Source organism: Nothobranchius furzeri, chromosome 7 (genome assembly GCF_043380555.1).
Source record: "Nothobranchius furzeri strain GRZ-AD chromosome 7, NfurGRZ-RIMD1, whole genome shotgun sequence".
In the NCBI taxonomy this organism is placed as follows: Eukaryota; Metazoa; Chordata; class Actinopteri; order Cyprinodontiformes; family Nothobranchiidae; genus Nothobranchius; species Nothobranchius furzeri.
In genome coordinates, this window is record NC_091747.1 from 23,868,729 (window position 1) to 23,883,255 (window position 14,527).

The 14,527-nt window shown below is 44.8% G+C and overlaps 1 protein-coding gene across 3 annotated transcripts; it reads right to left on the bottom strand.

The window, feature by feature from the left end:
* Positions 1–422: 422 nt before the first annotated feature.
* Positions 423–14,479, bottom strand: pms1 (PMS1 homolog 1, mismatch repair system component). 3 transcript variants are annotated; one of them, XM_015977074.3, is made up of 13 exons: positions 14,339–14,479; positions 11,632–11,775; positions 11,258–11,440; positions 10,926–11,028; positions 10,460–10,623; positions 8,194–8,310; positions 6,387–6,509; positions 6,125–6,271; positions 5,301–6,037; positions 2,665–3,120; positions 2,410–2,540; positions 861–1,006; positions 423–778 (listed from the first exon to the last, which is right to left on the bottom strand). In XM_015977074.3, the coding sequence occupies exons 2-13, from the start codon at positions 11,761–11,763 to the stop codon at positions 578–580; spliced, it is 2,640 nt and encodes an 879-aa protein (XP_015832560.3). In that variant the 5' UTR covers positions 11,764–11,775; positions 14,339–14,479; the 3' UTR covers positions 423–577. The 3 variants fall into 3 exon arrangements, with proteins under 3 accessions (XP_015832560.3, XP_015832559.3, XP_015832561.3); XM_015977073.3 differs by having other exon boundaries at positions 861–1,009; XM_015977075.3 differs by having other exon boundaries at positions 861–1,009; positions 11,293–11,440; positions 14,339–14,357.
* Between the last annotated feature and the right edge of the window lie 48 nt (positions 14,480–14,527).

The following is a 14,527-nucleotide window of genomic DNA, read 5'->3' on the forward strand; positions in this document are numbered from 1 at the left end:
AAATCCCAACAGTAATCCTAGATTTAATTAGGTAATAATCTGAGCTAAGACAAAACAGATCTATTAAACATACTGTTACAGAAATGTAAATGGAACTAATATTAAAAAAAATGTTAAAACTGCAGCCAGTAGCCGATTAGGATCAAATTGATGACCACCATTAATTATGGTCACCTTGGTAACCACCAATGGCTCATAGGGCCACTGTGGTAGCCATATTTTGTACATTATGGTCACCAGCACACCTGGGGTGCTTGTGGGGTTACCATGGTAACCACTGGTGGTTTGTTAGCAATTTGCTGCTCTGGAGTATTCAGGTGAGCCATCACTAGGATGAAAGACCTCAGCAGTGACATCATGACAACAAAATGTGTGCAAAATAAAAGTTTAGGCTTGTAACTGTAAAGAAGACAAAAGAACTAGCTGTGCAAAATAATTTTAATGGTAAAAATAGCTTTTTGAGGGGTTGAATGCACATTTTGAAATTCAAAACACTTATTTACTTAATTTGACTTCTTTAAACAAAAAAGCTTATTTTATTGATAAGAACTCATGTGCAGGACACCAGGTTTTTGTGTCACAACCCTAAAGGTCTGAACTGAGCCTGTGCTTCTCCGTCTGTTGATGGGACATCAGCTAGATGTTGGAAAAATGGTCGTCCATGGATACAGATGTGACTGCTTTCACCGAGCTGCTGTTCCATCCTTCGAATGATTTGCTCCACATCTTCTCGAGGTAAAGTAATCGGCAGCTGTCGGGCCAGTCGAACGGCCTCTGCCTGTGAGGGAAAGTCCCAGAACTTTCATTAATAACAGATAGCGGGGCTAAAGAGACCAGTGGTAATTTACAGCATGTTGTACTTGTAGGTAGTTTGTGACTTTGAGCGGCCGACACTCTCGCACAGTCGAGGCCTTTCTGTGATGAACAGCAGTCAGGATCTCCCTGAGGTCCTCCACACCGAGAAAAGGCACACAGTCTGCCATCTCCGTCACTTCCAGATGTCTCTCTGCTGACGCGAGTCCGGGCCAAAACAAGCAGAAAGCAAGGATTAATACACTCCAGACGCTACTACTGTCTCCAGGAAAGAATAATAAATAAATACTGCAGTTTACGGCCGAACTGGTGACCAAGTGAAACAATCCGAGGGCCAAATGGAGTGCTAAATGACTAATAGAAGCCCCAGCAGACTGGAAGGAAGCTGTCTAGTAGAATGGAAGAATGATGGCTTCACATTTTATGAGGAAATCCGGCAAATCATGCACAATTTTAATCCTGATAAAATGCCCTGAAGATGCAGAGATGGTTACAATATGGTGGTCGATCACCGAGTAACCAATGGAAACTTAATAAACCATTAGAGATTTTAACCTAGTTTTATTAGTACATACATAAGTTCTGAGGAGAGTTTATACATGATCTAATGACTTCAGCACCTAAGTCTGTACGTGAGACTGCAGCAGACACTTTCAGGTGAAATATTCATTTTTTTTATAATAATTAAAGCTGAGCAGGAAAAACCACAAAATGACTTGTTTCTGGGATTTTTTTTTACCAGAAAAATATTTCAAATGCTCTGAAAAAAACACAACAAATGAATACTGAAATTACTATTAGCAGGAAGTCAAAAGCCACGCCACGAAGATGACAGGTTTTATTTAACTTTTACCAGGTAAAACTGCCTGTTGCTCCTTTAAAATTACATTTCAAACTGATTACGTCTTTAAAGTCTGCTGTAAACCGCTTCTTTAAAAAACACACCCGAAGCCCGATGCTGAGCAGGCACGGTGGACTGAGACCATCTCACATCCACCGCGGCCTCATGCACACCCGCAGAGGTTGGCAGCACCGAATAAAAGAATTCCAAGAATTTCTTAAAGGCCAACTGTTCTCATCACCGGCACGCTGGGGTACAAATCTACCGTGAGACCACACTACCGGGCAAAACGCCAATGTCAAGCGAGGTGAGCTGTTCTAGCAACAAAAACAAGCAGCATTCACACACAACTGGTGCAAAACAGAAATGTCACAACGACGACGGAGATGGTAGTTAAAATACAGACGTTCTTGTGCCTGCACATATTCAATAACACCTCGTTTTTTTATATTTCAGTGAGTACAAACACAGCCAGAACCCTCAGTTATAATAACAAATATAAAATAAAAAGTGCTGGACTTTGGAAGTGAGGTCCGTTTTACTTTCTGTTTCTATTGCATTTGTATTTAAACCTTTTTTCTGGAAACTGCGTGAACTTTCCTCGACTCTGACGGTGTGAAAAAGACCATCAGGAAGCCCGGAGAGGCAACGATCGAAGACAAAGAACCTAGAAAACTGGATAAAGGCTATGTGACGTACCGACGTTTACCCGCCCGAACCAGAATCCTGATAATGCTCCAGAACTTCATTTGTACCTGCAGTGAGTTTGATCTTGAAGCCATTGGCAACAAGCCGAGGATCAGAAAACAAGACGCCTCCAGTTAGATCAGGATTTTGTTTCTCCATGTTGCACAAAGTCTGGACATATTCAGCTCCTCCCAGACTCCTAGCAGATAGAAAGAGTGTTACGCTACAGCCACAATATTTTCCTTTAGTCTCGTGCATTCAGGAATAAAGGAGACCAGATATTTAACAGAAACGTTGCTGCTGAGGCCTGAGTGATACATTACCCATCTGTTAGCTGGACGGGGTTCTGCAGACTCACGGATGGAAGGATATTATTCTCTAGAAGTCTTTTAAACAGCAAGGTTTCCTCCACTCGAAATGGGTTTAACAACATGAGCCTCTGACCACATAAAATGACCCAGGTGCTCTGGGAGGCCAGCTGGTTTACAAGATGGAGGCCCCGCGGCGCTCCGCTGCTCTGGGATGAGAGGCGCTGAAGCTGAAGGCGGAGGGCAGGGACGCTGCAGGGGACGGGCCATGAAGGCCTGGACACAGGAGCCTTTGGCTTCTTCTGGGGCCGGGCAAAGAGCTGGTCCATCAGCTGCTGGTTTGACAGGGGGGGCTTTCGTTTCTGACCCTGCAGTTTGGTCCTCGGCGCCTTCTCATCTGGCTCTCTGAGGCCTTCGGCTGTGGTCTTTTGGTTGTAATGTTGCAGGCTTTTCCTTGCCTTCTCCTCATACCTGCAGCACAACAGAGACCAGCCATATTACATTAATGCATTAATTAAGTACTCGTTGCGCATGTTCAGCATCAGGAGCAGCATCCATGAGGAGGTTAGCTTTTTAAAACGTGGCGGTAAAAACGAGCTTCTTTATGTTTCTGACTGCAGGAGAGCAGAACTCGAACCAGATGTCTTTTTCCATAACTCAGTCAAGGACCCAAATTGTGCTGATTCACATTTTCCAACCTTGCAATTATTTTAAACTGGTATGCTGTAATCTGTGATCATTAGTTTGATGCACAGAATAATGATGTCATTGCTGAGTGGCTCCACAGGTAAGGAGCCTTTTCTCTACTGGAGAAGGCGTTAGACTGCGCCCCTCGGGGGGCCCTGTGGGGGATACTCCGGGAGTATGGGGTACCAGGCCCTCTGATACGGGCTGTTAGGTCCCTGTGTGTGTGTGTGTGTGTGTGTGTGTGTGTGTGTGTGTGTGTGTGTGTGTGTGTGCGTGCGCGTCTGCTCTGTCTTCTCCATCCCCAGTGAGTCGTGGAGGATGGATGCTTATACTGAGCCAGGATTCTCTGGAGGTTTCTTCCTGTTAAAAGGGAGTTTTCCTCTCCACTGTCGCTGCATGCTTGCTTAGTATGAGGATTGCTGTATAGTCACTGACACTAGTCAGTGACTTGATGCAATTTGCTGGGTTCCTTATATAGGAAACATTATTTCTGATTGGCTTAATGAACTGACCTGAATCGGAATGTTTATTATGTGAAGTGCCTTGAGACGACTCTTGTCGTGATTTGGCGCTATATAAATAAACTTGAATTGAATTGAACTGTATGACCGGTGTCAGAGCTTGGCCCGCATTACCGGCAGTAAGTCAGGCTCGTTCCCAGTGAGAGTTGGACTCGGCCAAGGCTGCCCTTTGTCACCGATTCTGTTCATAACCTTTATGGACAGGATTTCTAGGTGCAGCCAAGGTGTGGAGGGCATCCGTTTTGGTGGCCTGAGGATCAGGTCTCTGCTATTTGCAGATGATGTGGTCCTGTTGGCTTCATCAGAACGTGATCTTCAGCTTTCGCTGGAGCGGTTCGCAGCCGAGTGTGAAGCAGCTGGGATGAGAATCAGCTCCTCCAAATCTGAGACCATGGTCTTGATTGGGAAAAGGGTAGAATGCCTTCTCCGGGTCAGGGATGAGGTCCTGTCCCAAGTGGAGGAGTTTAAGTATCTCGGGGTCTTGTTCACGAGTGAGGGAAAACTGGAGCGTGAGATCAACAGGTGGATTGGTGCTGCATCTGCAGTGATGCGGGCGTTGTACCGGTCTGTCGTGGTGAAGAGAGAGCTGAGTCAGAAGATGAAGCTCTCGATTTACCGGTCGATCTACGTTCCTACCCTCACCTATGGTCATGAGCTTTGGGTAGTGACCGAAAGAACGAGATTGTGGATACAAGCGGCCAAAATGAGTTTTCTCTGAAGAGTGGCTGGACTGTCACTTAGAAATAGGGTGAGAAGCTCAGTCATCCGGGAGGGGCTCGGAGTAGACCCGCTGCTCCTCCACATCAAGAGGAGCCAGTTGAAGTGGCTCGGGCATCTGGTCAGGATGCCTCCTGGACGCCTCCCTGGTGAGGTTTTCTGGGCACGGCTAACCAGGAGGAGGCCTAAAGGTAGACCCAGGACACGCTGGAGGGCTATGTCTCTCACCTGGCCAGGGAACACCTTGGGATTCCCCCGGAGGAGCTGGCCCAAGTGGCTGGGGAGAGGGAAGTCTGGGCCTCTCGCCTTAGGCTGCTGCCCCCACAAACCGACTCCTGATAAGCGGATGAAAATGGATGGATGGATGGGTTTTTCTCAGCTGTTTGGCGTGCATTTATAATTCTTTAATAAAATCAGCATTAGAATCAGTCTTGAGTTCAGTTAGTTTCAAGCATTTTCAAGGATTTCAAGCACCCTGCCTACTGACCCACAGCTGCTTTTTAGAGCCAGTTGAAGTGGGCTGGAGGCTGCTATCAACAAGATCAGGCCTCTCTGATTGGGTGATTTTTTTATACTAACAGCTGACTGGAAGCTAAGGTCAATTAAATAACCAGAAAAGTTTTTTTTCATTCAAGTTACAGGTCAGACTTTCCTCTTCTGCTTCTTCTGTAAACAACCGGTGATGGAAACAGCTACTCAGAGAAAGGTAACGGTCTGGAAACTCACTTCTTCCTGTCGCCCTCCCCCAGAATGTTCCACTTCTCCTGAACTGCGATGCTGATGTCTTGCAGGCTGGCGGCGGGCTTCTCCCTCAGGACCTCAGCTCTAGTGTCCTTCTCAAACAGGGCAACGGGTGACAGCGGCGACCTCGTTGTGCGGTTCCTGATCATGTCGTAGGCAGTCAGAGCTGCTGGTTTCTCTGTTATGGCGTTCAGCATCTTCTTACCAGGGCTTCTCTGAATCTTAGCCTCATCTGAGTTTGACGGACTCGGTGTGGAGGGTTGGAGGATCACAATGGGCTGCAACGGTTCTCCTGATACAGAATCAACCAGCGCCGTCCCCCGACTCCAGTCCTCAGCTGATATTTGGTGCTTTCTTGTTTCTGCAGCTGAAACGTCTGCATGTCCACGTCTCTCTGGAGATTTGCTCACAGAGCTCGTTTTTGTTGCGATGCCATCATCAATCCAGTCGTCTGCAGTAGACGATGAAGAGCTAGTGTTTGAAGCTTGGCGCTCCAGAGAAACATCAGAACTTTGTGCTGAGTCAGCATGTGTCTCTGCCTCTGTGAGGACGTTGTCATCTCTGACATCACTCCTTTTGTTTTTCAGCTGCGAGGCATCCGTTTGTAGAGGTGGAGGAGGAAGTGTCTCGTGGTTGAGCTGCTGCTCAGGTGGGAGGTCAGAACCGGGTCTGAAGCCATAAAGAGAAACCAGCAGAGCCTCCACTGCCGTCAACACAGCCTCCTAAACGAGAGTTAAAAAATCCCACAGGCACAGTCAGACATGAGAAACTTCAGCCAGACGTGAAGGAAAGCTGTATTTCTGCTGTACCTTGTTATGAAGAAGAACTTGTGTTTTATCTGGTGTCAGATTTACATCCACAGCAGAAGGTGAAACTGTGATTTTAATCACGATGATGGGATATCGATGTCGGGCTGAATCCTCTGGGTACTGAGCTGAGTAGTGCTGGCGTAATAACTGCGGTTAGATCCCACGTTCAGACCAAAACATAACAGAAGATAAAAGTTAGACTAAAAGAACTGCCTGGGTCGACGCTGTCGCTCGGACTAATGTGCTCAACAGCTAAGTTAACCTTCATGACTTCCTTATGGTGGACTGGTCGATTATTGATGAATATAAAGGTTTTTTCAGGAGTAGACGAGCTTGTAGAGGAACAATCAACACCAGGTTTTGGGAAAAACCCATCAATAATAATCTGTTAAAGAGAAATGACAAATTTTATAATCAAAGACAACATGAAGAAAACAGGTGATTCTAAACTAGGACGAAAGAAGAACCATAGTCAGACACGACATCGCTCACCCCTCTAGCCTGCTGATGATTCAAGGGTCAGCATTAACAAACAAAAATCAGCAGTAAGTGAAAAAGCTGCAAAAATCCAAAGAAACCGATGATTTGAAGTGTTAGGAGTAAAGTGCAAAGAAAGCTGCTTTTCATGCCAGAGTTAGAGATGAATGCCCACAGAAGCTGACCCACTTCATGAGCTTCATGTCAAATGACATGAATTAAACAACAAACACCAGACTTTGTGTTTTCCTGTCATGTGTAGGCTTTAATAAGACATGAAGGATGTTCTTTCACCTGTCCAACCAAGTTCTCAAGAGCCAAAACTGATGACTCAGCATAAAACTGGAGAACTGCACTTAAAAGTCCATTAGGAACATAAGCTTGTAAGAAATTATACAGAGCTATTAATGTTAGCAGTGAGCAGCTATGCGTCTTTCCACACGGCCTAGGGCTCGTTATTAGCCTCGCACATGCCAGCGACGTTAATGAACCAACTGCAGCCTCAGGTCGGGGCGCACATGTTTCGCTCCGGTTCTGCTCATTAGGGTCACTTTATGAGAGAAGGAACGGCACCTCTGGCCCCAGAGGTCCTCAGCTGTGTGAAGCCGAGCGGCAGAGAAAAAACAGAGGGTCATATTTTTGTTTCTGCAAAACAAGAGCTCGCATCGAAACGGTTTCCTTGATCACGGGGCTTTGTTCTTCTGGAGATGAAGGAAAAAATCTCTTTCATTACTACAGGGAGTAAAAGGTCAAAGGTTGTTCTCATAGCTGGGCACCGAGCAGCAAAACAACAACAACAAAGGGGGAAATGGGAGAGAAGCAGGGTGAACAGCGCTGCTCTATATCTGTCAGACGAGATTATGTGAGAGGCTGGCAGCAGGTAGGAGCCACATGACACCTACCGTGACCACGCAGAAAGTCACAGCTCCACGCTAATTTCATTACCATCAGCACAGCAAAGCTTAGCTAACAGAAATCACTCCTCATCAAGAAAGAACTCAGGAGAAAAGGGCACAGGAAGAGTTGGCCCGCCACCAACTGACCACATTCGCTGGCTAGAGACCAGGCGACCACGATGAAGGGATTGGCTCACGGTCAAACGTAACGTGCAAGCTCCACAAACATACCCACCCTAACCTGCAGACCTGAACCAACGAAACATCAGAACAGGACGGAACCAGAGAGGCTTTTAAATCATCAAAACAAGCCCGCATTTAAATGTATAAAATACACCGAGAATACATCTGCAGACTTTCTGAAGGCCTTGCAGAGTTTCAGTCTTTACAGCAGAACATTTTCAGATAATTGTTTAGTTTAATTGTTAAACCACCTAACTCTGAATTTATGGGTCACTCAAGCAGAGAGAAGGGTCCGTAACTCAGAGAAGAGCCAAACGGCTGTCAGCCGAAGCGTCTCTCAGGCCCGGCTGGAGTCATTTCTGTTGTTTTAGACTTCAGATACCGTTCATCTTCTGGAACAGAACCAGTTCATGTACCTGTCTCAGGTAAACGTTTTACCTTTGGATGCTGCTGGTAGGATTCTAACTTAGACAAAACCCTCACTACAAATAAAAAAATCCCTTTTGAAGTCACCTTAGGCTGCTCCTGACGTTGGTGACATGGCAGCAGGTTAGGGACGATGCCGGACCCCAGCGTAGCGACGAGGGCGCTTCTGTCATCGGCTGCTTTGGCTTTCTGCCAAATCACCACCTGAAACGATAAAACACCTCCGAGAGTCTTCTTCTCAGTGAGATAAAAATAAATATTTCAGAAATTCCGCATCAGCTTTTAACGGAGTATTTTTGTGCATCAGTAAATATACAGTATGCTTTAGGTGTTGACTGGACACACCTGGTTGCAGGACGTGTCTGATATTAAATGTACAATTTGGCACAAGCAAACAGATTAGCCCTGTAAACAGTTCCTGAAGAGAAACATGACACAAGGCAAACAGCAGAGCAGGAGGTAAAGGATACGGCCTGCGGAGAGCTGATTGCACAAAATGTGCTCCGTTAAAATCTCAAAACCCGGTTCTGAGACTTAAAGAGCCGTCGTGAGCAAACTCACTGACCTGCAAGCAGAAGAAAAGGAACTCTGAACATCTCCACAAGCCAGTTTAATGCTTTCCATCATAAAACGAATTCACAGGTCAGAGATTTGTGTTAGAAACAAAACAGCAGCAGACTGGAGAGTTTCTGCCTATATTAAGAGCCGTGGTGGACCAGACGGGTTCTGTAGGCTGGATCATTTACCATGTGACCCTTCTGTCCCCTCACTTCTCAGTCATCTTATTGCTTGAAGGTTTTTCTGATGAAACATCAGTGCAGACAAGCTTTTAAACCACATACCAGTAATAAAGTATCAGAAACACAAAACAGGATGAAGAAAATGACTTTGCTGCAGGATTATTTAGGTGTCTTATACAGCAAACTATATAAATAATGAAAAAGGTTTAAAAACACAATCAGGGTGGTAGTTATGATCATGTCTGAGAATTCATGCTTGTAGGAACTTGATAAATTGTTTTTTGAGCTTTGCAACACGTCAGAATAGAGAATGTTATTTATTTGTTGTTGTTTATGTTTTTTGTTCTGCATTCTGATCGGGCATATTGCGTGATTGAACCAGCTTACGAGGTTTCAGAAACTCACACACAGATTTATACAGACTTCAGGTTTCTACATTTATAAAACTGATGTGAATTCTTATTGGAAGTCAGATGTTATGAGGACACCAAGTGGTTACAGAAGAAAGAGCATGTCTGCTCTGCTGTCTGGGACAACCCAAAGTTAGAAAAACAAAACCATGTGGACATTCAAAAACAATATTAACTCAATATTTCATCCTAAAATTTTGTCTGTCCACAGAAATATAAAAATGTTTTATTCATTAAAGAGCAAGTCACCCCCTACCAGAGTATTACTCCACTCCAACTTCCTGTTTGAAATGCAACAAATGCTGTTGCCTAGCAGACCGAGAGGGCGGAGCCGCTAACAAATACACACACACACAGGCTCACAATGACATTGTGACATCATATGGTACCAGCTAACGTTCTAGGGTACCTTAGGCCCTGTCCACACGTAGCTGGGGATCTGCCAAAACGTAGATATTTTTCTACGTTTCAGCCTGTCATCCACACGAAAACTGAGTTTTTTCACACGAAAAGGGATCTTTTTAAAAACTCCGGCCAAAGTGAAGATCTGCGTTTTCTCCGTTTTGGGTGTTTGCGCGTGGACGGACAAAAACGGAGTTTTAAGGTCCGCAACGTCACTTTCCGCGGCAAAAAAATGCTGACATCACGTGTGCGACCTGTGTTTACACTAGCCGACAGCATGGAAGCCTTCAGAGCTGCGCTCGCTTTATCAATTGTCCAAGCGCTTTTTGCTTGTTTGTTTTTGCAAGCGGAATTACTGCTCTTTGCGGAAGACCACAGACGAAGGACGAGGTTAAGAACGGGGGAAGTACTGCCGCCTACAGGTCTGGCATGTCCATAACAACGTGTTTATCCGGGTACGTGTGGACAGAGTTTAGTTTTAAAATGAGGTGGTGTGGATGCAAGTTTTTGAGGGGCGGATATTCGTTTTTAAAAAACCCGGCTACGTGTGGACTAGGCCTAAGCCAATAGCGATGGCAGATTTAAATTCAAATGCAGAGCAGAGTTTTTACCTGACAACGGCACAACACTGACAGTTTTAGGCAGAACATTTAAATTTTAACTAGAATGCACTAAAGTGCTAAACTACTGACTACACGTGTCTGCAGCACGATTAGACATGCATTTATATAGTTTATCAGAAACAATGTTGATTTAGGGGTGACTTGCTCTTTCAGTGACCTGTGAGGTAACCTTGCTGACCTTATTATGAACCAACAGTAGTCTGAGCTCAGGCTTTATGAGGGCGTAGGCCATCAGCAGCTCCTGCACCTTCTTCAGCTCCTCTTTACATTTCTTAGTGGACGAGTAGAACTGTCGCCTCACTGGAAGGTTCCTAAAAAGCTTCGTCACACTCACAGTCGTACCTGGAAAATCAAAAGGCTGCTTATTAAAAACAATCACACGAAACAACTTCATCCTTTTAGACATTATTAGAACCCAGCGTGTGCTTTAAGCTCTAATTTACTCTGAAACATGTTGTAGTACTGACATGCAGAAGTCACCTTTTATTTGATGGGATGTTTATTATTCCTGTCATTTAAAAGTAAATAGAACTAATTACACAGACACCTGATTTATCTGGTAAGTTTTAAACTAAACTATCATCCAGTTTCTCAGGTTTAAACCTGACTTCTGCTCTCAGAGCGTTTCTCTGCTGTTTACTTGCCTTGATCTAAGTGAGACGGTTTCTGAGAAACAATGGTTCCTGTAGAGTCTAGTGAGTATTGGATGCTGACGTCGTCTGCCTCTGTCTTTGTGGTAACAGCCACCTGAGGAGAACCAAAATAATCAAGCAGGGCTGTCACTAAATCCTGATGATGCTCACTGGTTAACAGACACATTTTTAATTACAGCTCGGCACCAAAAAGAAGAAGGCGAGCTATAAAACGAGCTTGTTTCTGTTATCTGATGAATATCCCACGAATAAAAGGAATGCTTAACTTCAGTTCTTTATAAAATACATTCTGTTATCATGCGACCACCATTTATGGACTTCACCTCAGCCACAGCGCAGATGGATCCGAGCGCCTCACCCCTAAAGCCGTACGTTTCCAGATGCTCCAGATCTTCATGGCTGCAGATCTTTGAGGTGAAATGTCTGATCGCCACCACAGGAGCATCCACAGCTTTGATTCCATGACCGTTGTCACGTACTTCTATCCGATCCAAGCCAAAGTTCTCCTAAAAATTAAGAAGTTAACACATTCAGCGAAGGAAGAGAAACACATGCTGCTGAACAGTTTCACGTGTAGGAAGTGGACGATTCCTCCAGTAATGCTGCTACAACTCGGGCTTTGTTTAGATGTTCAGTCACGGGTACTTTTACTTCTGCTGTGGCACAAACAAACACAGATAGTGAGAAAGCATCATACCAGTTTTACATCGATGTTTAATGCTCCAGCATCCAGGGAGTTCTCCACCAGTTCTTTCACAACATTCACAACAGAAGTGATGACCTGGGAGCTGGACAGCAGCCGCACAGTGTCTGGTGGAAGCTGCTTCATAGCTCAGGACTTCTGTGAAAGATTAAAAGTGTCTGAGGGTCACTAAGAACAACAGCCTAGATGAAGATCACCAAGTTATCACAGCAGATTTCTACAGAGAAGTTACAAACAAATCAGCATCATTAAGTTAAAAAGAAGTCTCATTTTGTGGTAGGTTGTTTGTTTGGAGCCAGAACACAACAAATCATTACTTGTGTTAGACCTCTGAAGGTCCGCCGAGGTTTCAGCCAGCAGCAGATCCTTCAAGCCAGTAACATGCAGACATTTGGGACAAGGGCAAGACATTAATCGTAAAATTTAAAAATAAAAATTAAATGCGATATCTATCCGTTCTCCTCCACTTATCCGGGGTCGGGTCGTGGGACAGCAGCCTAAGCAGAAAGGAGCTCACTCCTAAACTTCCCACTTCCCAGCCACTTGGGTCAGCACCTCTGGGGGAATCCCAAGGCGTTCCCTGGCCACCTAAGACAGTGTCCCTCCAGCGTGTCCTGGGTCTCCCGTAAAGTCTCCACGTGGGTGGACATGCCCGGAAAATCTCAGCAGGGAGGCGTCCAGGAGGCATTCTAACCAGATGCCTGAGCAAATTCAACTACTCCAAGCCCCTCCCGGATGACCGAGCTTCTCGCCCTATCTCTGAGGGAGAGCCCAGCCACCCAGCGAAGAAAGCTTATTTTGGTCACTTGTATCTGTGATCTCATTCTTTCACTCACTACCCAAAGCTCGTGACCATCGGTGAGGTACGAAGGCAAGGCAGCTTCATTTATGGAGCACATTTCAAACACAGAGGTAATTCAATGTGCTTTACAATTAGCAGGAAATGACATGAAAACGACGTAAAAACACAAATTAAAATACACACAGATAGAATTACAGTTTAGAGCTAAAGGAGACAAAGTTACAGCGCAGATTACAGTGGAGACGACGCAGCATGAGAAACCATTCATGTAAAGGCTGATGAGTACATGAGGGTTTTAGTTGTGTTTTAAACAGCACTAGGGTTGGGGCACATCTGAGGTCATGGGGAAGCTGATTCCATATGTGAGCAGCATAGTAACTAAATGCATCTCCACCATGTTTGGTTCTGACCCGCGGTTCTACCAGCTGACATGGTTCTGACCCGAGGTTCTAGCTGACATGGTTCTGACCCGCGGTTCTACCAGCTGATTCTGACAAGGGATCTCAGAGCCCTATTGGGTGTGTATACAGGAATGAGATTGGACATGTATTCTGGCCCCATGTCATTGAGTGATTCATAAACTAGTAGAAGCACTTAGAAGTCTATTCTGCAGTTTACTGGTAACCAGTGTAGGGATAAAACGCTGATTTAGCGCTCCATAGCCTTAATATGTCCAGAGAAGCTCAGGTCGGAGTCAATAATAACACCTAGATTTCTAATCTGGGTTTTTGTATTTATTCCCCTGGAGTCCAACTGAGCATTGACATCCATTCTATCTATCCATTGTTGCCAAAGCCAATAACTTCAGTCCTGTCTTTGTTTAGCTGGAGGACGTTTGACTGCATCCAGTCGTTTACTTGTTCTAGGCACTGACAGAGTGAGTCAGTGGACGACAGTCACTAGTAGATAAGGCTAGGTAGATCTGGGTGTCATCAGCACAGCTATGATAGGCGATGAAAGCAGATTGACCAGTGCATTGTAATAATGTGCCAGTGTGGTAAAATCATCCCTGAACTGCAGTTGAGGGCCAAAAAGGGCCCCATGGGACGCACCTTGGATATCTCTGCTTCAAGCTTTAAAGCTTGTGTGATGATTAGGTTTATCCTACCAGAGTAGTTCACATAAAGATGCTACAGCCCAGCAGTCCCTAATATAATAATAATAATAATGCATTGAACTTATATAGCGCTTTTCTAGACACCCAAAGACGCTTTCACACTTTCACATTCACACACTGCTAGTGATGGTAAGCTACTTGTAGCCACAGCCGCCCTGGGGAGGTCTGACAGAGGCGAGGCTGCCATTTGGCGCTGTCGGCCCCTCTGACCACCACTAACACAGGCAAGTTGGGTGAAGTGTCTTGCCCAAGGACACAACAGCAGGATGCCCCTGGCGGGAGCTGGAATCGAGCCCATGACCCTCCGATCATGAGGCAACCCGCTCTACCACCTGAGCTACTGCCGCCCCATACATATTCTAATTAAAGTTACCCAAAATTCTAATACAGCCTGTTATTTCTTCTTTTATCAAACGGCCTTTAAAGGCAGAATATGAATAATTTGCCTCCATCAGCGCGGTGTACTTAAATATTTCACTTCACATAGGAGGTCTAATGTCATGTTCCATCTGCAAAATGTGTTATCAGTTTCTCGTTATGCTGAAAACCAAATAAATACAAATCCACTTTAAGCTGTTCATCACTGAAAATAACTAATAGCATGATTATCTGAATGATTTTCAGACACGTGCAAATAAAAATGAATAATCAAAACATCAAACAGGAAATTATAGTTGAAGGCGTTCATCAGCAAATTGTAATTTATCTGAGCTAACAATCATAATTCCAGTTATGTGAAAATATGACCAATTTAAACACGTTTAATCGTGGTAACTACTTACTAGCTTAACTCTTTCCAGCATCCAAAACAAACTAGTGTTACGTCGAGATGTGTTCGTGCAGAAAAATGCGTCCCCACAGCCATCAAGGACTGTTCCCCTTACTAAAATGCACACACTTTCACGTAAAAAAACAAAACTCATGGTATATAATTCAGTAAAAAATGTGTTTTATGCTTTGAAAAGTGGGTG

Excerpts from the sequence above, each read along its gene's own strand:
- pms1 (XM_015977073.3), bottom strand. The coding sequence starts at position 11,763 with ATGAAGCAGCTTCCACCAGACACTGTGCGGCTGCTGTCCAGCTCCCAG. Across the intron at positions 11,029-11,257 it reads CCATCTGCGCTGTGGCTGAG|GTGGCTGTTACCACAAAGAC; the intron begins GTGAAGTCCATA and ends GGTTCTCCTCAG. Across the intron at positions 3,121-5,300 it reads GGGGAGGGCGACAGGAAGAA|GTATGAGGAGAAGGCAAGGA; the intron begins GTGAGTTTCCAG and ends GTTGTGCTGCAG.